The 25,354-nt window shown below is 37.6% G+C and overlaps 1 protein-coding gene across 4 annotated transcripts in view; it reads right to left on the reverse strand.

Moving 5' to 3' along the window:
- Positions 1 to 1,620: 1,620 nt before the first annotated feature.
- LOC145989914 (U1 small nuclear ribonucleoprotein C-like) overlaps positions 1,621 to 25,354 on the reverse strand; it is a 41,802-nt gene continuing 18,068 nt past the window's right edge. Inside the window, exons 3-5 of one of the 4 annotated variants that reach the window (XM_083125420.1) lie at positions 17,384 to 17,478; positions 8,942 to 9,028; positions 1,621 to 2,696 (exon numbers count right to left, since the gene is read on the reverse strand). In XM_083125420.1, coding sequence (XP_082981546.1) covers positions 2,147 to 2,677 — 531 coding nt within the window. In that variant the 5' untranslated portion in view covers positions 2,678 to 2,696; positions 8,942 to 9,028; positions 17,384 to 17,478 and the 3' untranslated portion in view covers positions 1,621 to 2,146. The remainder of the gene's footprint in view (positions 2,697 to 8,941; positions 9,029 to 17,383; positions 17,479 to 25,354) is intronic. The other 3 variants (XM_083125422.1, XM_083125419.1, XM_083125418.1) reach the window with 3 other exon arrangements.

The raw sequence follows: 25,354 nt of genomic DNA on the forward strand, positions 1-25,354 counted from the left end.
TGTTAGCATAATATGTAGCTGCTGATATCCAGGTTCCCCATCTTGTCAAGACTGGTTGCGGAGGAAAACTAAGCTCAGGCATAACTTCCTGAAATTTTCGGGTTCGAGAGGGAGATTTCAGAAATATCTTCTTTGTGTTCGAAATCAACCTCTCCACTTCAGCAGTCAATCATGCACAAGGAAATGTTAACCGAAAGGCAATATCCTAACTCAGCATGAAATACTTTTTTCTCACACTTTTCTCCTTCAGCAATGTTGAAACATGCGTGAGTTCAATATTACTTAATTTAGGCGAAAATTATTCACGTAATAAACGGAAGAAAAATAAATGGTCAAATTTCATTGAAAAAGGCATTATAATTAAAAATAGGCAGTGGGGTCCCAAATAGGCAAAATGAAAAGGCTTCTAAAACATTCGAAACAACATAAAAAACGTATATCCGGAAATTTTTTATCAATATATGCAGTAAATAAAAAGAGGCATTTTGCCAAACTTCCGGGCTCTAATTATCATGCATTGATGCTGATAATGGCTATCTGGAATGTATTGCTTTTTCAGACGAGGCGGTCTTTCATGTCAGTGGTTTAGTGAATAGACACAATGTGCGTATCTGGGGTGAAGAGCCCTCTAATGAGGTGAGGGAGTCGACCATGGGCAGCAGGAAAGTGAATGTTTGGTGGGTGCTGCTGCATGACAGAATAATCAGACCATTCTTTTTTCTGTGAGGACACCGTAACATCTGGAGTGTATCTTGACATGTTGCAATTGTTTGCTGTTCCTCAATTGCTAGAATACCACCCTGATGTTATCTTTCAACAAGAAGGTGCACCGCCACATTGGAGTCTGGAGGTTTGTTCCTATCTTGATCAGACATTTCCTGGAAAATGGATTGGTCGAGATGGACGGACAGCATGGCCTGCATGATCTCCAGACATAACCCCTTTAGATTTTTTCTATGGGGTTCTGTGAAAGACAATGTCTACAAAACTCCTGTATCGGATCTTGGAACTCTGCGACAACGGATAACCCAAGTCATCAATCCCTCCTGTGATGTTGGCAAATGAATGGCAAAAAGTTGAATTTCGACTAGATGTACTCCGTGCGACCAAGGGTGCTCACGTGGAGATTTATTGATTTCTTTGCTATTTCCAATAAAACTTGAATAGTTTCCTAAACATTTTTTCATGTCTATGTTGCATATAGCAGATACAGTTAATTTTTGTTTTCATACAAAGACTTCTCGGACACCCGGTATATCATACTTCTTTCAAGTTGCCAATGCGTCTTCATTTTGAAAGAAAATTATTTTCTATGTTGGGCCAAATCTATTTATTTAAGTTTCTTTCCCTACCTATTACCTACTTTTGATAAAAAGTGAAAGTGCTGTCACTTTTATCTTTCATGATATCTCAGTGAAATTTTGGACCTTTCAAGTTTTCCAATGACAACATTGTAAAATGTCTCTCAGTTATAAATCTGATTGTGTCTTGAACATGGTTTCAATGCCAATTGAATTGTGTATGGACAACTTAACGAATATAAATCCATTTTGTTAAACTGTACATTTTTTACAATGAAGATAACAAAATTCATATTCGAGGAATGATAACAAAGATATATTTTTGTTTCAAAACTAAACCAATTACTTTATTTATGCTTTCACATGCTACATATTTCAGAATGCTCAGCAGTATGCAAAACTTACAGTTAATTGTTGGTTTAGTGAAGAATGTATTTTTTAGTAAATATTTCATTTATTGAATCACACCTAAACATAAATGTAAACACATTTTTCTCAATACTTTTCCACAACTGCTGTCATAACTTGAGTTTGGGTCCTAAGATACAAAATTACATTGTCAACAGAAAGGGGAAATAAATTTTAACACAATTTTTTCACTGTCCATTGAATGTTCCATGTCATATTTTTGTAGAAGAAATATGGTATCCCAAGTGCATGGAAATCTTGGAAATGTGTCAGGTTCAATATATCTATCATAGATACATAACTTCAATACACAAATACACACGCTTTCCCCTCCTTTGTCTAGGAAAAATGTCAATTCGGGTTATCAGTTCGACAAAAACAGAAGGAAGTGTGTATTATTATGACAATAATTCCGCAATTATCACAGCACACGGCTATCATTTCTTAAAACCACCTGGTGGACCACCCATTACAGGAGGTCCTCGCATATGTCCCATGGGACCCATCGGGCCCATGGGAACCATAGGTCCCATTCCTCCAATAGGTGGCGGTGGTCGCATGCCAGTCATCATCGGTGGCATTGGTCCTGGTGGTCCCATCATCATGGGCCCTGGTGCCATTGGTGCTGGACCAGGTCCAACGGGCCGTGGACCGTGGGCAACGAGATTTGGCTGAGGGCCCGCCTGAGGAGGATGGACTGGTCCTGGAGCACGAGGGGGATACAGGTTGTTTGGCGGAGGTATGGCTGCCCCTTGCTTGTTCTGGGCAAACGGATTTGACGCAATTTTTCCTGCTTTGAACGCTGCTGTTGTGGCATCGATCAGATGTTGAGCTTGTTCTTCCATCCACTTCTGGTAGTAAAACTTCACATTTTCTTTATGTTTCCTCCCTTGGCAATGTGTCTTCCTTACCGATGGAGAATCGTGGGTAAGATAGGTATCACAATAGTCACAGTAGTACTTCGGCATATTACCTCAGGTGATGGTACTGTAATGCAAACAACATACACTGTAATGAAATGACAAACGTGGAACATATTTCATGCAATCACATGAAAAGTTCATTTCCATAATGTTGTAGTTTTCGCATATAATGTGGAAAATTCTTTGCCACATTGAGTGTGGGATATTATTTGTCTGAAGTGTGAAAAAAAATGTACACTTAAGGTTCAGCTGGACATTTCGGCAACTCCAGGACGAATGTTTCCAAATTTTCTCTCCTTCCAAAAACTCGCTAGAATATTCCAAAATCTCAAAATTATATACGCTTAGAATTCCTTCTAGAACATTCACACGAATCTTCATGTGGTTTGTTATTGCTGTTTCTCAGATATTCTCAATAATTTCATATCTACATAAGTCTATTAAAGTAATGAAAGCAAACCACATGATGATTGATTGATTGATTTAGTTTATTTTACTTCGCGTTTTGTGCCTCTTGGCTAATTTGCGAAGATGGGGATGAGTGATGAAATGATGAAATTGATGAATGGACATTCACAAACAACCAAGCCCGACCGGGATTCAAACCCGGGACCCTTGGCATCGCAGCGCGATGTGCTAACCACTCGGCCACAGGGTCGGGCAAACCACATGATGATTCACGTGAATGCTCCAGAAGGAATTCTAAGCATATGTGAATATCATATTTTGGAACATCATAGAAGTTTTTGGATGGAGAGAAAAATTCAAAAACATCTGCCCTGAAGTTGTCCAAAGGTCCATCCAAGCCTTAATGCTAGGGTACAGTACATGCTTCTTCAGATTCCAAAATACAGTAGGGCTTCTTCAGATTCCAAAATACAGTAGGACCTTGATTATATGGTTCCACCATATACAGGGTGTCATTTTAATGGTGCCCACGGACCACAGATTCGTATAGAGGACATCAAAACAAACAACTTTTCTCAGTAACATTTTTCTCGTTGGTGCATCATTTCGGCGCTACAGCTGTTCAAAAAAGACCGTTTTGCCGCCTGGATGCTGGCAACCCAACACAACATTTGATCGTATCTGTGATGGCATTTCCTGCGGCGAAATAGCGCACGGCAGAGTTGCAAGGGACACACAAATTTTGTGAAAATTTACAAACTACCAACCACATGATTAGGTGTAAAACGAAGCGAGAAACACGTCCAGTAGACCGAACATCATAGTCTACCAGCCAGAAGGTCAGCAGTCATCTCAGGGGAAAGTGAACCGACGATATGAGAAATGGTAAAAACGTATTGAAAATGAAGTGTCAATTTCGGATTTTGTCTCAGCCTACATGTCAAATATCAACAACAATACATTTTATTGGACTTACAGCTTACATGTGGCTGTTTGCGCCCAGTTACATGTCAAATATTTGCAAATCTCGTTGCAAGATTGGTATCTACAGGTTTGTGTCCAGATGCCTTGTGGTACTTTTGTGCTGATAACGGAAGTATCCGAGGTTCACGTTGTTACATTACGGCTAAAACATGTACAACCACAGTAACAATCTAATTATGAATCAGTAGTGAATATACTGTCCTGTTCATAGTTGCAAACTATTACATTACATGTATATCCGGTGCATAGATAAACACAGTCGTCGGAGAGCTTGGAGCTTGTATTACTACTACTTATATCCCTGTTTTTTCAACCATTTTTGTCACTTGTCTCATAATGCACTGAATATACATTATATTATGTGTTGCTTACCTTTGGGATTTTGAGTTCTTTCATTTCTAGTATTTTGTCATCTGTTCAGTGTGTCACAGAAAACTAGTATCAGAAGGACGAAGTGGATAGACTAAATTGTAGATGCCAACTTGGTAACTAGATTTGCAAATATTTGAAATGTAAGCTGATACAAAATTCGATATGACCACTTCCACTTGAATTCTGTTTTCTTTCTACTAGTTTTCGTGACATTTGTTTACTTCCTGTTAGGTTAAAGAACGTGTTTTGTCGTTTTCTTTTACGGTACATAATGTGGCTGATTGTAGCTATGTCATTTTTCACAGAATATGAGTGTTCCTGGCAACCCTGGAACGCATCGCTTCAGGACGGGATATGACGTCACAAATGCAATCAAATGTTGTGTGTGGTTGCCAGCATTCAGGCGGCAAAACGGTCTTTTTTGAACGACTGTAGCGCAGAAATGATGCACCAACGAGAAAAATGTTACTGAGAAATGTTGTTTGTTTTGATGTCCTCTATACGTTTCCGTGGTCCGTGGGCGCCATTAAAATGACACCCTGTATATTTTCCTGCTATATATGTTATTTAGCCATAGGCTCATGAAAAATGTATAATTGAGGTTCTACTGTAATATCTTCCCCATTTTGGATAAATATTCTTCTGCAGTTTTTTTTACAAATTCTTTGATGTGAAAACACGTCATCCCAACATACAGGATGAGTATAAAGTCTTTCCCTGATTTCAAACACTTACACAAAAAATACACTAGGAAGAGACTTTTTTCTTGGGGGGGGTGGAGGGTGGCACCAAAACTTTTTGTTAAGTTAGACAGAGTCATGCTGTGTTTTCGAAATGTGCCCCAAAATCACAAGTTTGTTGTATTATTAAGTCATAAACTTCAATATTTGTACCATTTGTTGCACGGAGAATATCTAAACGACACTCAATTTCTCTCCATGTGTTAGACATCTCCTCAGTCATCATAACTAACACTTCTGGTGTCCTTGCCTTCAACGTTTCAACATCTGGAACTAGTGAACTGTACACTTTGTTTTTTAATGTATCACTACAGAAATAAGTCTAGTGGTGTACTACTAGGAGAAAGTTGGACGCCATAACGTTGGACCACCCCTCCCAATACAGCAGCTTGGAAGTCTGTTAATCAAGTACCGACGAATATCTAAACTGCAATGTGGATACTTGTTGAAAAAGTAATCATGGCTAAAACACCTTTAATGGAGTGCAACATAGTCACCTTTTTAGTGGTGATTCACTGAGGATAAAGTGTACATACAGTTCACCAGTTTCACATGTTGAAACATTGAAGGCAAAGATAACAGAAGTGTTATGGGTCTTGCGCCACAACTTGAGCTCTGAGGAGAAAGCCTTCGAGTTGACCGCAGAGACAGTGACAACCCTCATAATGAGTTCTCCCCCCATTCAAAACAGTGTTTGCAATCGCACCAATTTCTTGCTATTCCCAATAAATGTTACCAGAACACCTGATAACCAAGAGCATTTCTTAACAAAGCTGCATACATAGAGTATGTTGTTTTAATTGACAAAAAAAAGTATATAGATCTTCTAACCTTACCTAGTACAGCCACGGTTGCTTTGTACGCAGTGCTGCGAGCTTCTCTTCCCCATTTCCTTCCCTCTTCGTTTCGCCCTCTGATATCATCAATACGTATACATATATATATATATATATATATATATATATATATATATATATATATATATATATATATATATTTATTTTTCACTATGGGCTCCAAATATTTTACTTGCGTAAGTCCACAGTCTTTCGGCAGTCATGAATATATCTCAAGAAATCCACACGCAATACAACAATATCTGGTTTCTCCATCAAAACTTTCCTATTGGATTCAGTTCTTTGATAAGGAAACAAAGATCACGTAAACATTTCATTAATGTGGTCCCAAATCGAAAATTGACTTTTTTTTTCTCTCGCAGCTTCTTTAAAAAAATGTAGGTTCCGTATTGTTCACAACGTATGAATCTCTTGCAAGCCTCATAATAGTCCCTTTATCAAAATCGTTTATTATAGCTTTTCTTACACATTTTCTCCATTTCTCAGGAGTTGAAAACTTTCCCCTGATTTCACGAAATTCTGTTTTAATCATTTTAAGAGTAGCCAGCGGCTCTCTTTTGGGTTTGTTCAATGGCATTGTTGGTTCTGAATTGATTGATTTCATTTACTTTACTTTGCTTTTCTGCCACTTTTGGCTACTCGCGAAGATGACGATGATTTATTACAAGATTGATGAATGGACACACTTACAAAAAATATCTTCGAAACCAGGAGTCCTGGTGTCGTAGCGTGCTGTGATAACCTCTCCGCCGCTGAGGTTGGAGTTTGTGCTTTTCTTTGCACATTTCTTGCCTGGATTCGCAATTATTAAAAAATACATCCAAACTGAGGGATCAGATATTGTTCACAACCGGAGGTTGCAACATTGGAATTTTGTTGCACCAGCCTGCTTTTTTCTTGACAAAACCAACATGGTCCCCTCCATTTTCAACTTTCCCCAGAGCTCAAGTTGTCGTGTGAGATCTATAGCTATGGTGACTGAGATGTTGTCTAAAATGCGAAGAGATATTGAGTATAATTTAGACATTCTCTGTGCAACAAATTACACACATTTTGAAGTTTATCAATAAAACAACAAATTTGTGATTTTGGGGAACATTTCGAAAACACATGCCTCTACTTATCATACTTTTTGCGTAATGTTTGAAATCAGGGAAGGACTTTATGCACACCCTATTCTTGCATACTATTAAACTATTAAACATGAAGTAAGCAAAAAGGTGCAAGTTTTAAAAGGTTAAAAATCAGGATCAGTGATTTGATGTGGAACGAATATAAGACGTCTCGAATTACATGACTCTTGTACACTATGTCTGAGAAGTCTCTGATACTTTCATGTATCCTATTGCAACGGGGTTGAAAATTGGCCTGCATTTGGCTCCTTGGGAATGATTTCGTTTTTGTGGTTGGCATCCCTGCTTTGAATCATGAAACACTCGCTTGACTTCGTATGTCAGTTGTTGCACCATGGCTGATGTGAGCGGACATAGTTACAGTGTGGAGGAACGGCAAGTGACATGTGTGTGGGTGCACGAACGACAGCGCATGGGGCAAACGATGTACTATAATGTAATGAAAAGTTCCCAATTATGTTATAATGTAAAAAAATAAATACATATGTTGTAATAAATAAATATGCCACATATATAGGGGTAATATGTACTATGTAATATAACCCAGGAGTTATATTACACACATCTTGCATGCCCAGCACAAAAACTTGTTTAATGTGTCAAAACTTTTAAGTGTGAAAGCTATCTTAAGTAACTTCCCTTTTCATCTGGCGTGTAAAATAGTGAGATAACAACACCATGATTGGCAACAGTGTAGTGTGAGTCTATATGCACAAAGCTGTGGCAGAGTGAATGTTGTGTTGCTCTTTTTCAACAGTTGTGCTGCAATTTCACAGTCGTGAAATATGCTGTGATAAGATTTGTCTTCGCCAACAAACATAACGTGAGGGTGGTGACACAATGGTGCCATATGTTAAAAAATGGGCAGACAAGATGTCCACGGTGAGTAAAGAGGTGGCCGATGAACTGGTTTGACAGAACCGCATATTCACATTTTAGAGCTTTCTGGAGAGTTCCTGCAGATATCTCGCAGTTATTCATAAAGTGAACACTGAGTGAGCACCGAGCTTGGCTTCAGTCATAGCAGAAGAATTCTATGGTGAAGGAATACAGAAGACTTGAACCATGCCAAGACCAGTGTTTGAATATGGCTGGACAGTATGTTGAATAATAATGCAGTTGTATTCAAGTTTTTACATTCAAAATATTTTTAGTCCCCTTCAAAGTATTCTCCATATGAGTCAATGCACTTGCCTCAACATTTTCTTCTACTACTGGAAACAATTTCGGAACTCTTGACATACCATACAGTTCAAAGCTGCCAGCACATTTTCTTCCACCTAATCCGCATCACTGAATTGTTTCCCTTTCAGAGTTTTTCATCCATGGTAATAAAATAAAGTCACATGGAGCTACAACAGTTTTCTCTATCTTGTTGCTGAATGTTACAAATATACACCACATGGAATGATACCACTTGACAGACTGGTATGGGAAACTCCAAGTCAAGGATGTCTAGGGACATGATCCAGTGACATGATCAAGGGGAGGTTGGTGGGGGTCATAACCCCTCCCCCCTTTGGCCAAGCAGGTCTTATTAAAAAGAACATCAAAGGCAGGACAAAATGGCAAGATGAGGACTGACTGTTAAAAAAAAAATGTAACTCCCCCCCCCTCCCTTTTGAAAATCCTGGGCATGCCACTGACGCGATCCAGAACTACACAGCACACATTGCAATTCTGGTTATTTTTTAGTAACCCCTTGTAAATTATGTATTTAGAATTATACTTTTTGTTTACAATAAAAATATCAAACTGGCAGGATACGCTATTTGTAGACATATAACAGATTGGTAAAATTATTAGACACAGTACCAATTAATCTGATCCTGCCGTAGTATGTAGAAATTTGAACTTTTAGCTTGAAGTAAGTTTCCTGAGTATATGCATGTTTGCCAGATTCTGTAAATAAAAAAAAAACATGACATAAGTCTCAGACAAAAAACTGATATGAGAAAGGAATTTCCTGTTATGAGTTCTTCTTCAATTTTGTTCCTATCAACAAAGTAGTCGATCTTGGACAATGGCGCACATATGAATCCCTTCATGAACCATAGCACTCTGTGATGGATTGGCTTTTCACTCCACATTGGCAATGCCATGCATGCTTCCAGGAAAGCTGAATGCCCATCCCTGTTGTCATTTTAACCACTAAGTTACACAAGCCTCAACGTGGATGTCCGTAAGGGGGGGGGAATGAATGTTCAATTAAAAATTATATATTTCACATATAATTTCATTTGTCACAGTAATTTAGGTTAATTATTACATGTGTGTTGAAGGAACATGATAATTTCAGGCTGAAGATCTGTTTTTAAGGGGGATATCACTATTATGGGGAAAATATGCCTCCTTTACCCCCCCCCCCAGAAAAATACAGCTGATCAACATGAACTTAGTCCTTAGTTATTGTTTAACATTCATTCTTCAAAACCACGGGTCCCTCTATTCAGTATAGCCACAAATAAAAATATCTGCCATTCTCTTGTCTATTGATCGTAATGAATCGACGGGGATTTTAACCCCCAAACACAGTCATGACATTCGCGGGACGGCAGTATATAAATAGAACACCACAGAAGCAAATAATGCAACCTTTCCCTTCACATTTTCACAGCACACGGAAGTTGAGGAAGGTACTGAAAGAGAGGTAGCCTCAAGGTGAAAACTAATGGTGGGGTAACAAACAAAAGGAACGCTCCGGTCCGTGGGACGTCACAACTGTAGTTGAGGGTTAAAAAACTTGATGTCTAGCAACCATATCCATATGCTGAATTACATTTTTCAAGTGCCTGAGCCAAATTGAAGCCCATTGCGCTTATTACAGAAAGAGAAATTTCTGATGATGGTGAAACTTGAATTTAAAATTATTCAGAGCAGTTATAAATATTACATGGCTTGAAATATTTGTAAATCCATTTTTTTTGGGGATTTTTCCATTACTCGCAGCATATCTAGACTTAAGAGAAAGTACTGGCTGATACTCATTATTCAATTCAAAATACTTTCTGGCAGAGATACATCTCTATATTGAGTGTTTATAAAGAAATGGAGAAAGGAAAAAATGGGGGGGGACTTTCTCCAGCACATTATATGCTACAGCGTAGTGTGATCATTTATAACATGGAAACTGTACAATATTTACACCATGTTTTCTACATTATGAAGCCTCATCTATTGAGATATTTATTTTCTATATTTCTTATTGTCAAGTTGCTCCATGCAGGAAATTATAGGCATTTTTTGCTGTATCTAATAGCTTAGGAATAGCTATTCACATGAATTTTCTGTATTTCTTGTGCTTTTGTTATGAGGTCCGAAGTCATTTTGCGGTGGGTGTAAGTGTTGCGGGTGCAAGTACAACAAAATTTACTACTGAAAGTAAAATTTGAGCACACATTTGTGTTTTGCCATACAAGTGTATGCCCATGTAGCCACACACTGCCAGTATCTGTAGGCAAAATTCTGGACCATTAAAGCTGAGGACCAAGATTAAATGCCACGAATAGGTCCTTCTCCACTTCCATACACAGCTGAATTTATATTATTAACCATGATGATGATGACATTAAGTTTCAAGTTAATTGGTATTCAAACACAAAGATGCTCATACAGCCTCAAACTTATTACTCTCCAAAGAAACAAACAGATAAAGAAATCTTTACTGATAATGATAAAGTACTGATATAATACAAACCAACAACCAATAGTGTACGGATCTCGTGTCTAGGAAATCAATATAAAAGGACAGGTAGCACAGGCAGCACAAGCAGAGACAATTCCATGCAGGTAAAACAGCGATAGCAAAAAATCAGGCGAGGCCAGGCCAACTCAGTAGCTCAGTGGTAGAGCAATGGCACGGTATGCCAGAGACCCGGGTTCAAGTCCTGCTCGAGCCTGCATTTTTTGCTGAAAATGTTTACGTAGTACATCTCCTGTGTGTGCCTAATCTTCAATAAAAGGACAGTGAACATAAAACACAAAAGCAAAACAGCAGAAGTGTGGATACCACTTTAGAGGCTATACATTGAAATATTAAATTGGGAAATGTTAGGAACTGATGTGAAATTTTGCCTATTTTTACCAATTCTTACAAAGCACTGATAAAAAGTGTACTAATCGATTATAAAACAAACATTTAATTAAAAACATTAAAGATTCATTTGTCTCCGTAATGTGATCACAATTTGATTTGGTTTAGAAGAAACATCAAATTTAGAAATTGATTTTACAAAACAGTACAACTACAAGTTGTGATGTGGATGATAACATTGGTCTCTGATATTAATCGAATAAAATAAACAGGTATGCAGATACGTAAGCATGTTTCATGTGTATTAAAACTGTTATGTCCATAAGAACATGAAAGAATGGCCAAATTGTTCACTCAGTTGCAACTTCCAAAGCTTGAACTAATACAAAATAACATCTGAAAATATTGTCGCAATTCTTTTTACAGTCTATTAAATCGGAAAACTAAAAAAGAAAATTAAAACAAAAAGCACTATTCATTTAATGTTTTAATGACTGAAGATAAAAAAATAATACTTAAGTACATCAAGACCTTGAACCACATTTTTGTTAACATTGAAGGTAACTTTTTCCATACTGCTGTTACAAGACTAAATGTATTATTTTTTATATTTTTCTTAATATTCACAGTAACAAAAGAACAAACTCATGTAAATAATGACAAATAACCCAAAAAAAGATATTCACATTTACGTTAATACTGCTAACAAATGTATGGTTAAAATACTGTAAAAACAAGTTGTTTCAAAAATATATGTATCTAAATTATAATAAAAATAGCTCCAATTAAAGAGATTCATTTGTTGGTATAAGAATAAAGTTCCACCAACAAATTACACTGGTGGAACTAACACAACACTTTGTACTTTTCATGCTCTTATAAAATCAAATGTAGCATACCCCGATGAGTCATTACATTATGATCACCCCGACCCGAAAACATTTAGCGCCTGGAGTATGGAGAGTAACACATGACACTCTGGCAGCATGGTATATAATAGGCAGGTCTACAGGCTCGCTGTTAGTAGTGTCTCCGGTGTAAGAATGGGAAAAACCGACTGATCTCTCCCAGTTTGATAGAGGTCAAATTGTCATGGCACGGAACCTTGGTACCAGCATATCTGAAACGGCACGGCTCATTGGCTGCTCTCGTGCCACTGTTGTGAGCAGGTATCGAAAGTGGTGCAACGATGGGTAAAAAACGACTTGTCGTCCAGCCATGTGGACAGCGGTTAATTGATGCCAGAGGCCAGTTGAAGCTGTCGTACATTGTTCTGAGCGACTGCTGGGCGATAGTGCAAGAAATCACTCACAGTTACAATAGTGGTGACCAGGACAACGCTTCACAGCACACAGTTCATCGAACACCTTTGTGCATCGGACAATTGAGTCGTACCCCAATGCTGACTGCACTCCGCCGAAACCAGTGCATGAGGTGGGCACAAAATCATTGACACTGGACTGTGGATGATTGTAAAATGGTTGCCTGGTCCGATGAAACCAGATTCCTGGTTCATCACATCGACAGCCGAGCGCGTGTATGCCGATTTCCATCGGAGGCTATGGCATGATTGCACGGTTGGATGGAGATAGGCCGGTGGAGGAGGTGTGATGGTCTGCCCGATGTTTTCATGGGACATACTGGGGCCCATTATTCCAGTACACCAATCACTGACGGCTCTCTGGTATATGGACGTTATTGTGAATCAAATCCATCCATTCATGTCAACAGTGTTTCCTGCTGGTGACGGCCACTTCCAACAGGACAATGTGCGGTGCCACACTGCCGGGATTGTAAATGACTGGTTCGAGGAACGTGACAGTGAATGTGCTTTAATGCAGTGACCCCTAAATAGTCCGGATATGAACCCCACTGAACATTTGTGGTTCAACTTGGAGAAGCAGGTTCGTGCTACATCACCACCACCCCACACTGTGTGCCAACTAGAGGATCTGCTGTTGCGCTTGTGGCATGAGATACCCCAGGACACCTTCTGCCAACTTGTTGAATCGATGCCTCACCGAGTGACTATGGTTCTGCGGGCTAATAGTGGTCATACACAGTATTAGGTAGGTGGTCATAATGTAATGGCTCATCGGTGTATATTGCTTTTACAATTCATAAGTGAAATTGATTCTTGGTTAAAATGCATTCCTAATTTACTTCCCTTATTTAAAATGCAGTCATAATTAACTTCCCCTATTTAAAATGCAGTCATATTTTAGTTCCCCTATTTAAAATGCATTCATAATTTACTTGCCCTATTTAAAAATGCAATCATAATTTACATTCCCTATTTAAAATGTATTCAGAATTTACTTCCCTTATCTCACTGGTTTTCACAATGTTTATCATATCAACAGATTATTATGCTAACTTTATTTTATGAAAGTCTGTTGGCTACTATTCAATCTGTTAATTTATTTACATATCAATTTCATTTCAATAATAAAATATATATTGCCTCTTAGATGTAACATTTGTAAAGATAGAAAAACCTGACATTAATAAGTACAAACCTTTACATTAATATGTTTACATTGCAGGTTATATTATTGTACTTTATATTTATGGCTGAAATGCACCATAGGCTTAAGAAATAACTAAAGAAGAAGATTATTAAAAATAATGCCACAAATTCAAGAACTAACAGAAAATTGTCATGTTGAAATGTTTTTCCATTGCTCCCAAGATATACAAGACCATTTTTTTAGGATAAACCTAGCATAAGGAGTACGTAAGAAAAACAAAAGAAATCTAGAAAATTTTGCAAAACTCCCTTCACATTTGGCATCTCTGTTCATCTCAATAGCATTTGCATATTACCTGTACATGCCCACACCCTGACGAGAAAGTCCAGATTGGAAGCCATAACCATGCAAACTTTTATCAGCAGGGGTCTGGATTTTGATCACATTTCATCTTTTATCTGGTGCAACGTAGACATTGCTAACTAGTACGCAAATCCTGAACACCCTCCTCAGGTTGAAGAAATGTAATTTTTTTGGTCATTTTTTGCATCATTTTAGGTCATTTTTTAAAATTTTGCGTCATTTTTTTAAAAAATTTTGTGTCATTGCATGCTGAAACATAAGAAGTTCAACAATTTCTGTTTTGTCTGAATGTTATCTTGCGGTACTTACTCTGTGTTTAACTACCAGCGCAACGAAGCCTGTCTGAAAATTGCGAAATGCAACATTGTCCAGTTTCTTATTCACCGTCTGTGAAGGTGAAGAAGCAATTGTTAAATTGTTTGTCTTGGAATATATATACTATTTTCAATAAGCAGATTGAGTTTTGTACACATTTTTGGGTCATTTTTCAAAGATTTTTAAGTAATCAAAATCCAGGCCCTTTTTATCAGCATTTGACACATTCAAGATGTCCAGTGGGTAAGTTGACTTGTCATGTATATACACTAGGCTAACAATGTTGAAGTAGTGTCATAAATGTGTATGCTCTTGAAATGTAATAAGGAAATAAAATATCCAACCCTTACATGTAACACCACCTGGATAACAAAACATACAATCTAAATAAAACAACATATATTTCATGTCTCTTGTCACCAACATGATAGTAAATCTTGAGCGACACAGACATGTACATAAAAGTTCAATCTTTTAATGAAGATCTATTATCTTCCTGAGGAGGTGAAAAGAAGCTTAGACTTGGCCATTAATTGAAAGGAAGGTCAATAGATATAAATATTTAAGGAGTAGCAGATGATGAAGATTGTATTGTGTTGTCTTTCTACCTCATATGACTCTTCTTGCATATATGTATTGCATGCACTCTTGAAACCCTCTTCAAATTTGCAGTTGTTCCAAACATTGAAACACATTTTAGAACATATCACACATTTATTTGTAGTTCGATCAGTCATTCAAAAATTGTTGCTCATTTAACAGTTAATTCACTGGTTAGGCTCCAAGAATGTAACATATTGCAAGATTCATTGCATCTTTTTTGTTTTTGTTAAATTTATCCTATTTTTATAACTAACATTGATAAGACTATAAATAAATGTCTCATGAAGGAAGAGTGTGCTCTCCTGAAACATTACATCAAAAAATATGTTTAAATGCTTAACATATTGAATCCCAGGGTATTTAAATTGGCAATAACTCCGAAACCCGGGCATTTTATGTGATTTTCAATGATCTGAAACAATTAATTTTTTGGTGTTACTATACATGTGTTATACATAAAAATAAAGGCAATTTCTTTGTCTACACGATAAAAAAGAAACAAGATTAGCCTTCCTGTGCATAAAGTGGACTTAAAACACCAAATAAATCAAATTTTGCGTGTGCTAGAGAATTGTTCAACATAGTCCTTGTTTCTCATATAATGAAAAAGTCCGTACTTCAAATACTAAACATATCTACCCTTAGTATGAAACACAGGCGGTGTGCAAGTAAATAACCCATTACAAGTAAATAAATAAGTGTTCCATTTCTTTCGATATTTCAAGTAAACACATTGGTCAAGTGCATGGGTGCCCATAGGAGTTTTCTCCGGGGGGGGGGGGGGGGGGGGGCTCTTCAAGATTCCATATGTAGGGTGTACTGAAATGGATCCTGTCATCAACATAAAAAGTAATGTTAGCATACTAAATTTCAATAGCCAGGAAGGGGACGTCGAGCCCCCCGCCCCCATGGCCAAGTGTGCATATGTGTGTGTGTGTTTGTGAGTGATGATAAAGCAATGAAAATATAGGCCAATCAATGAAATGAATGTGCTTTCCATTCAATGAGAAGACTGTGCACATGCATGGGATTCAATGTGTTAAACAACTGTAAACCAGAAGAGGAATATCTCATATATATGTTAAAATATGAACAGTACACCCCATCTGCTCCTCTTTATTGTTTTATATCTATTTCAACATTGCATTTTAAATGAAGAGTCAGAGAAAAAAAAACAGACAAGTCAATTTCCTGTCGTAAGTGACGTACCGGTGTCATACGATCAAAGATTAAGATACTTTTGACACTTTCATTCTTTCAAAGCCTGCATTTTTCTACCTTTTCATGTACATGTCCAGTAACATCTTGCAATTAACATTTATTTTTCTGGAGTTTGACGAAGATTGACTTACCTGCTTTTCCCCCATGACCCTTGAAATATGAAAATTTTGAGAAACTGCCATGATTACATAATCTAAAGTTCACTTTATGATCAGATATGCAAATTTCATCGAAACCACTAAGGAGAGCAATAAAGGAATTAATTCCTTGTGCAAAGAGTGGAGACGTTCACAAAGAAGTGAGTATTATATATTTGGAAGTACATGAAAAACTGGGGGAACTTCATACAAACTCCACCGAGCCATTGCAGCAAATGTTGTATTGGAATTTGCTATTGAAGATTCATCAAAGTTCAAGAGATCACTCTCAGGTACCAAGTACGATATGTGCCGACTCAACAGATGTACTGCATACATACTCTTCCAGTCTGACCAAACCTCACTACCATACAATTCTTTTGAAAGATTATCCACTCCAAAAAGCTTTGGGACCCTGTGTACCAGTTCTGGTCTTTCCTTCAAAATCTGTTCCGTTGGTTCCTGACCGGCATTATAATACCACATATTAGGATGGTACTTCCGATAGCTTTGCAGCCACAATTTGAGAAATCTGGCACTGGGATGAGCTATTAAAATTTGTGTTCCGATATATCCACCAACCGGCCACCCCAATGTAATCTCAAAGTATCGAAACGGATCGAGAGAGCGAAGAAGGAAAGTATCGGTGTCAAGGTAAATGCCACCAAATTTTTGAAGCACCAAAATTCTAACAACATCCACGGCATGATACACCGAGCTTAAACGTTGGCCAAATACATGAGTTGGCCTGTCAATTAAATGAACTTCAATGGTCCTGCTAGTTATATTTTGCAATAGCTCCCAATATCTTCCCGAGAACCGTGTAGAGTCCGAATGAATCAGAAGTCTATCAGGATGCTGTATTTTTAGTGCTGTTTGGATACAGAGGAATGTTATAAAATCAATTTCTTCCTGGCCAAAAACCACAAAATGCACCAAATTGGGGACAATATATTGACTGGCACCACTTATATTGTCAAAACCTGAGAAATCAACATCACCACCATTGTGCATGAAAGAATGACTTGACAAATTCAAACGAAACAACCGTCTCAGGGAAAAACAGAAAACATACCCCAGAGATAAGATCAGAATTAACTTAAAACACTTATACCAGTTTCTTGTGCATGTGATGACCATCACGTTCAGCAGTGTTGTTTATGGCTTTCCCTACATATATTTGGATGAGTCCAAATCATTTGCCACATTCTGGAAATACAGAAATTGAGTGACATCAGTCAACTGCAGATTTCAAGAGATTTCACATTAATCTTTAAGATTTGAACCTATTATTCCCACACAAACCTGTATGAAAGTAAATCAAATGGATGCAACACTTACCTTGATGGTTTGTCATGTTTTATGCTTGTGTTGGGAGAAATTAAGAAAATTATTGAGAATTTATTGAGAACACGTTACTTAAAAAAAATTAAAAGGGACACGTAAACTGCCAATAACATTTGGAGACCAATGTTCATGGGGGACAAACAATATTGTGGTTCAAACAGATATTCTCGGATGATTGGAAATGAACAGAGAGACTATGTGGTATGGGAATACACAGTCAAACAATTAAGTAATGAGACAAATTTTATGTTGTCCCATGTATGAATTGTATGTGAAGCAGTGTGGTCCACAATCTACAATGGGCATCAAGCTCCTTGGAAGACATACTAAAACTGCTTGCAAGAATAAAAAAAATGCTTCAATTGCAATGTTGCACAGAATTTTTGCAATGGTCCTCCTGCAAAACGATGAAGAGCAGAATGGAAGTTGCTAAATTACCAAGAGGCAACAAATGCAGTCAAAGGTGAAGCCACTATTCATCATGTGTTTGTTCCAAAGGGTGAAACTGTAATTGACTTGGTACTATTGTGCTCTGAGTGATAATGAAAGAGAACTGTCAATGTTTGACCTTAGCATTGTGAACTGGACAGCTGATTCCTGCTCCACAATAATGTAATGTACTGCGCCAGCGAGCAGTGGTTGTCCAGTTATTCCTACTTGGAAAAGAAGTGTGTGTGTTCAGTCATCCTCTCAATTTTCCACACCTATGTCCCTGCAATTATTTCGTGTTCCTGAAAGTGAAGATGTTGCTGAAATTACATACGTTTGATGAACACAGGAACATCCAACAGATTGTAGCATCACATCTTATAAGACACGAAGACTTGCACATGTCATTTCAATCATTGGCAAATCGTGCCAATTGCTGCAGCAATGCAGGAGATATGTACTTTGAGTAATAAATAGGCAATGTTCAGTATTTCGTTTCTTTTTCATTTGATGAATGACTGTCTCATTACTTAAACGTTGGACTGTGAATTGCATATGTATGCTGTGGAGATTTGGGATGAGATCTGTCTTCGACAGCTCTGGAAAGGCCTGCACTATTCAAAATTGATTACTGCTAAGTTCAGAACTTATATTTACATTGTCAAAAGATTCTGCAGTAGTTACACTAAAACCCATGAAAATACGACAAAAATAAAACTGCTATCACTTCAGCCATTCGACACAAGAAGTGTGTTAAGCATTTTTAACATGGGGTTACCCCAACAAACTTATATGATTAATGTTCAAAGATTTTACAATGCGAACACCAGTGGAAAGAACTAGAACTCTGAAAAAGAAATGTTGACTAAAGTTTGTTTAACACCAGTGGAAAGAACTGGCACTTTGAAAAAGGAAATGAAATGTTGACTAGAGTTTGTATTTAACTGCATTTTATGAACAGAAAGGCAATTTAATTTCTAGTGGACAGGAGCCTCTCCAGATGGAAACTTTTCAGGCATGTACTTTTCAAACTTGCAGCGATGTACGAAAAAATCGTAGCAAGAAAACTAATTGCCGTAGAGATATTAAATCATTTTTGTTTATCAGAATGACAGGAATCTTAGTGGAAGTAAAATTTATACATTTTACCTCCCAATAATGAAAGTTAATGAAGTGTTAATTGCTGACATGTGCTAGTGGTTTCGTTGGAAACCAGTGATCCCACAGTGCATCATTTGGGTGCTTTTGTATGAAACTATCAATTCTTTAAATGCTAAAGTGGAATCCGAAACACTGGGTGCCTCCACTAGGTATCAAACCTGGGACCCCTTGATTACAAGGCAACAGTACCACTTCACCATCAACATCTTAGTAATTCTGTATTGTACTATTTTTTGTTCTCTCTCAGTGTATCTGGGTCTCGTTCCAAATATCGACAGCATACATGTATTCCAACAGTGTGGTCTCTTCCTCCCATTTCCTGAAGGGATATGTCAGTTCTCAAAACGTTGGATGCAAAATCCAATCACACCTGAATAAATAGTAGAAACATCACAAAATATGAAGGCATACAGGTAACAAAAATGAAAAGCTGACCACTGATTGGTATCAATAATATAAATATCGATTACATGAAGACGAGTTCCTTAACCAGCAACAAAACTATATCTGAAGACAAAAAAAATGTGTCACCAAGATACAGATAAAAGTTGACAGAAGAACATCCTAAATACAATGACAAGAAGAGACATACACAGGAAGTGCTCAAAACAAGCAGCACCTGCATCCCACATTAATTTTATAGGTGTGGTTCCAGTCACATGGAAGGGTTCAGTATTGAGAAAGAACTACGAATTTTGAAAACATAAAAAAAAAAAAAAATCACAATTATAGCTGCAAAAATATTAAATTTGGGGATCCACTTCTGGAAATAAGTACATGGAATATTGCTTGATTGAAATTAAAATTGTGGGTGCATCAGTGCTTAGGCTGTTTGCCCCCATCACATTATATGCCTTACCGTAGCTAAAATCAACATGTGCCTCTGAGGACTAAGATAACCTTACCCATGTAAAAAGCTGAGGCTGTAAAGGGCCTCTCAGTAAATATAAGGACAAAACGCCAACCTACAGATGATTGTACTAGCTGTAGGTCCAGATGGCAGTCACATTGGCCTGCAAGACTGCAATTGCTGGGGTGTACTGCTTTAAATGAAATATTCATCAGTCACTCAACAGCAACTAGTATACTGAAAGCAAGTTCTCACTTTATATGAGAAAATGCTTATCAGAGGCGTATATTTCAGGCTATCTAGGCCAGCCATGTCAAACTCAATTCGTTAGTAGGGCCGCATGACGTTAATGTCAAAACTCGCCGGGCCACACATCTCGAACCCCAACCCCTTGAAGTCCAAAACTAAGGAGTCGCCCTTGACAGGGGGGATTCCAGTGATTACTATTACAGGATCGGTATGTGTTGTAAAAAAATATTCACAGTCCCCCGTCCTAAGTGCCATAAATAAACAACCGCAGGGGATGCAAAAACCACAAGGCTTAATTCCTGTTCAAGTACCACCCTTCTTAGAAGTGAATATCTGCACGATTACTTGTACTCATATGTGTGTGTGTGTAATTGTAGTAAATATATTTTAATTAGGGATGTGCCGATATTAAATTTTGGCCGATACCGATAACCGATCCGATATAAAATTAGAAATGGTCCTTGAAGAACCTGAAAGGGTCATTGACCTCTATAATAAATGTGTGCTTCGAGGTGACTGCGGTGCAAAAGAAATTTCATATTTAGACATTTACTTTTTTAGAAAGTAGGGTATGTAGATTATCTACAAAAACTATAATAAAATGGCAGAATTTTGCACTAAATGATCAGATATTTATTGATATATCGGACCGGTAAAATAATTGGTAATTTTACCGATAAACCGATATGCCTATATTGGCCGATACCGATAGAGTACCGATTAATCAGTCCCTTCCCTAATTTTAAATACAATCCATAATTGAAATAAATTAATTTAAAATATTTGTTCGTAGTCTGTGATACTATTTTATATGTATAAATTGATTACAATTGTTCAAACGTTTTGGCAAGAAGCCTCCTATGGATAATTCTAGTTTCAGTTCCCTGAGATTTGACACATTTTTTTAGAAACTAGCTTCTCAATGTCCGCATTATGTTTTTGTGAGCAACAAACTCTTAATGAAGACTCTTTATCGTTGGGCTATTTTATAAATCTTCATAATGAAGAACAGCTGTTCACGAAGGCAAGTGATGCCAAAATTACTAAAACTCCAGCAGCAAAATCTCTAATCGGAGGTTACTGCTCTGGGAGATTTGAGAAAGATCTAGAAACAACCACCCTGAGATATTTCTCTATCAATATGTGTCACATTGTAATTCAATAAATTCCATTTGGATGTTTGATTTGGATTCGCAGCATCAAAAGAGAAAAGAGTAGAGCAGTGAACAAGAAAATTTCCATTCGCACTCTTTGAAGTCTTGAAACCTCTTTTTAAATTCATCAAGTTGTATATTTACTTTGGACAAGTATTGACTTAAATGAAGTTCACAGATTGACCACTGATATTCCTGACAAGTTAGGAAATGACTGCAATTATAAATTATATGTTGCTAACTGAGATGAAGGAAGACCGTAACTTTGCAAATTGTCCTCCACTTCCTTAAAAATATCTTCTGTTGTGTTACGGAGAGAAATTATATCAATCAGATATTCTGTCACATTTAGATGAGAATCACATCCACGAATAAATACAGTTAACTGAGCTACCCCACAGACGTCCATATACTTTCATCTATTGGGAGCGAAAATGCAACAAATCCAACAATTTTCACTTTCAATTGTTTGTTGCTATCGCCTGGTAAGTCATCAATCCTCTCCTCAACTGTATTTTCGATTCTGTTTTTAAAATTTTGTTATGTAGCGTCGCTTTTCTGCCAATTTTAGTTAATAGGGACGACGAGGATGGGCAATTATTAGATGAAGGGACACAAAAAGAACACCCATGCTCAGGCTGGGATTCGAACCCGACACCTGGTGTCATAGAATGCTGTGTTAACCACTCCGTCATGGAGGTTGACAACTGTATTTAGTGAGAAAGGAATATTTCTGAATGAATTCACTTATCAGGGCACAAAATTTACACGCTCTTAACTATTTACTTCACATGGAAAGTAGACTACCACAAGGCTTACGAATCGACATGGTTGTCTGAAACTATTTTAAAAAAATTGACGTTCCATCAAGGTAAACCCTTCACAATGGAGGAACTGACTCATTGGCAACCGAAAGTATGCAGGCTTCCATCTCCCAACCAGCAAGATATTCTTGCACATCAGGACTAAACTGTCAAACAACTTGCTTAGTCGATACCACACCTACACCTTAATGGAATGCAAGAATGTATCTACCCAGGAAAAATAGGTCAATCTTGGGAAGTTTGGTTGAGTCGGAGCTTGTTTTTCGACATAAGAAAATGCAGGATAATCACAAATGTATAAATATTATTGCATGCATGAATTATACGCAGGGCCAAGGTTTGACAGGCCTGATCTAGGCTATCTGTAAAGCCCAGGCTCAGAAGAGAAGAAAAATATCGATCACAAAACATGCATAAATTGTTCATTTCAATGAGAAGATGATGGTGTTTCAGGAGTTGGCACACTTATTTCTTAGAAGTTGTTTCTTGGGAGTTGGTTATCTTGCAGGGAGCTGCGTGCGTTGAGCTTGGCAGTCTTCTTACTTTGATACCGTCAGTGTTGCAAACTCATTATTCCCAGTGTGGCATCTTCCCTACAAGGGTGGGATATTGGAGCGAAACTATTAGAGGAAAGGTAAAATGGTTGCTGAGAAACTTCCCTCTGCGGCAAGGACATCACTTTCCAATGAAGAGGTTGCAAACGAGCACAAGAGGCCCTTGACCTCTGAAACAACCAGAGTATCTGCATTACAATGGTGACCAGAAGATTGGGAGATTTGTTAGCTGACCGAAACTGCAGAGGCAAGTAGGGTAGTTGGATTGGAAATCTCATACGGGAATGTTGAAGGAAGTTTGTTTCCTAAGTGCGTGGGTTTTCTTAAAGGTCGTGCGTGTATTGTGGGTAGTTCATATGTGAATTATATTTTTGTGTTGTTTAGTGAACTAAAATGAGTGACATAATTAAGGATCTATTGACAACACAGCTGTTCTATCTATTGAGAAAAGTGTTCTTCTGAAAATGAAAGTGTGGTCCGAAAAAACATTTTATGAAAGTGACATTGAAATTTACCCAGAAGAAGAGAAGAATGGAGTTCCTATCGAAATGAAGTTTTAAAGGTAAGAAGTTTATTATATATTACTGTTAATACTTTATTTTCGCTAGTAGATCTGCATAACTGTTTCACAATATGGGCCCTTATATTTTTATAAATAAGCAAGAAATACTTTCCTTATTTTTTCTCTTAATGATACAATGTAAAAAAAAAGGTAAAGTGCTCCCCTGTGCTTGGCACCACGGCATGAAGTGTTAGAGGGGGTGTGGGGGCAATGTCCTACTCTTTCTTGATCCGGTCGTGAGTGGGGGAGATGTGATCAGCATCATGCCCCTGACCACCTTTACCCCCAGGGTTTCCCCAGGTACCCATGTCATTCGATGCTGGGTGGGTGCCGGGGCCGCTTCCGTTAGAAAAATTCCCAGATGTGAACCGGCCAGGGATCGAACCCGGGACCTTTAGCATGGTAGTCAGATTCGTTACCGACTGAGCCACCACGGCCTATGATACAACGTACATTTTCATAATTATTTTTGAAGTGAATATTTATAATCACAATGTCACATCACTTCAATATAAGAATGAATATATAAATGAACAAAAAAGAGACCCCTCACCAACAAATATCTGTCCATTCGCATACTATGATATGATGAGACAGCCCAGGTCTTGAACCCAGCATACGCCACTGATGCTTATGTGTGTTCAATTAATTTTTGTGGCTGTTAGTACCATCCTCATAGCAAGTGTTGCCTTACTACTTGGCAGGGGGGGAATTGCTAATAGGCTATAGCCTAGGGATTGCACAAAAATGAGAAGTTGACAGGGAAGAAGTGAGAATAACCATCGACTATTAAAATTCCTTAATATTGTAACAGAAAAATAAAACAACATGTCAAGTCCTTTTACTTGCTTATCTCATGAAAGAAGGTAGAAGTGTATCAAGTATTTAAATTACTTCTTACATCATATCCCTATTTTCAGTAAGTTATACTGTTTCAAAACCAGAGTTCAAAATTGTATGGCATACTGCAAAGGAAGCCACGCGAGGTCACGTAACAGTGCTCGAATATAAGCAATTGTTCCTTGAAGAAACAAATGAAAACAATTTGAATGCCAATAATTGAAAGTCAAGTGGAGGAATGTTGATGGTGAAATCAACATCCTTGTTTCTCAGTTCACCGCCAGTGCAGCTACCATAATGTAGTGTCAGTTTCTTTTCCTTTGGTGCATGTGCAGTATTAGTGTTGTGTGGCAAAATGCAGTGCAAATGACATTATAAAAGAAAACAAAGTTTAATGAATATTTTATCAGATGTGTCTATATTTTAAAGTTTACAAGTGTTATAAATACAGAGCATGCCATTAGTGAAGGTCAAGTACCATGATAACAAAACTATTAATAATAATAATAATGTTGGCACGGTCCAAAACAAAAGACTTCCACTGTTTTGCTGCTAGCTGCGCTGTGATATCAACTGCAACCATTGGTGGTAAGAACTGTCCTCCAGACAACAATGGTCTGGCAAAGCATCAGATGCAACTGCCATTTAGTTAGAGAATGAATGAAATTCACACACTCACCGACAACATAACCAAGTGCATGCTAAATTAAATGCTGATAATGGACATGCACATGAATATTTGTATACTCTTACTGCAACAATCCAAACCAAAACAGTTGTAGATAATGATCTGGATGTGGGAGTACACCTAGCAGGAAAGCAGTAGAGATGTCCGACCAGTACAAGGAAACCTCGATTTTATGTTCTTCAGGGGAACAAGACTGAAAGGGGGAATTTCAAATACAGGAAATTGTAAAATGCAGAAAACGTTTACTGGTACAACACAGTGGCGGCTGGCCAAGTGCAACAAGTGCAGATGTTTTCACCTAATTTTCAAATTAATATTGACATTTTTCATTTGCTTGTTAAATTTAACTATTTCCCAACAGAACGCACACGATAATACTCAAATAACACGCCGCTCGGCGCTACGCACGTATTGAGTTCGTCCCAAC

Source organism: Lepisma saccharinum, chromosome 7 (genome assembly GCF_977018435.1).
Source record: "Lepisma saccharinum chromosome 7, izLepSacc3.1, whole genome shotgun sequence".
Classification (NCBI taxonomy): domain Eukaryota; kingdom Metazoa; phylum Arthropoda; class Insecta; order Zygentoma; family Lepismatidae; genus Lepisma; species Lepisma saccharinum.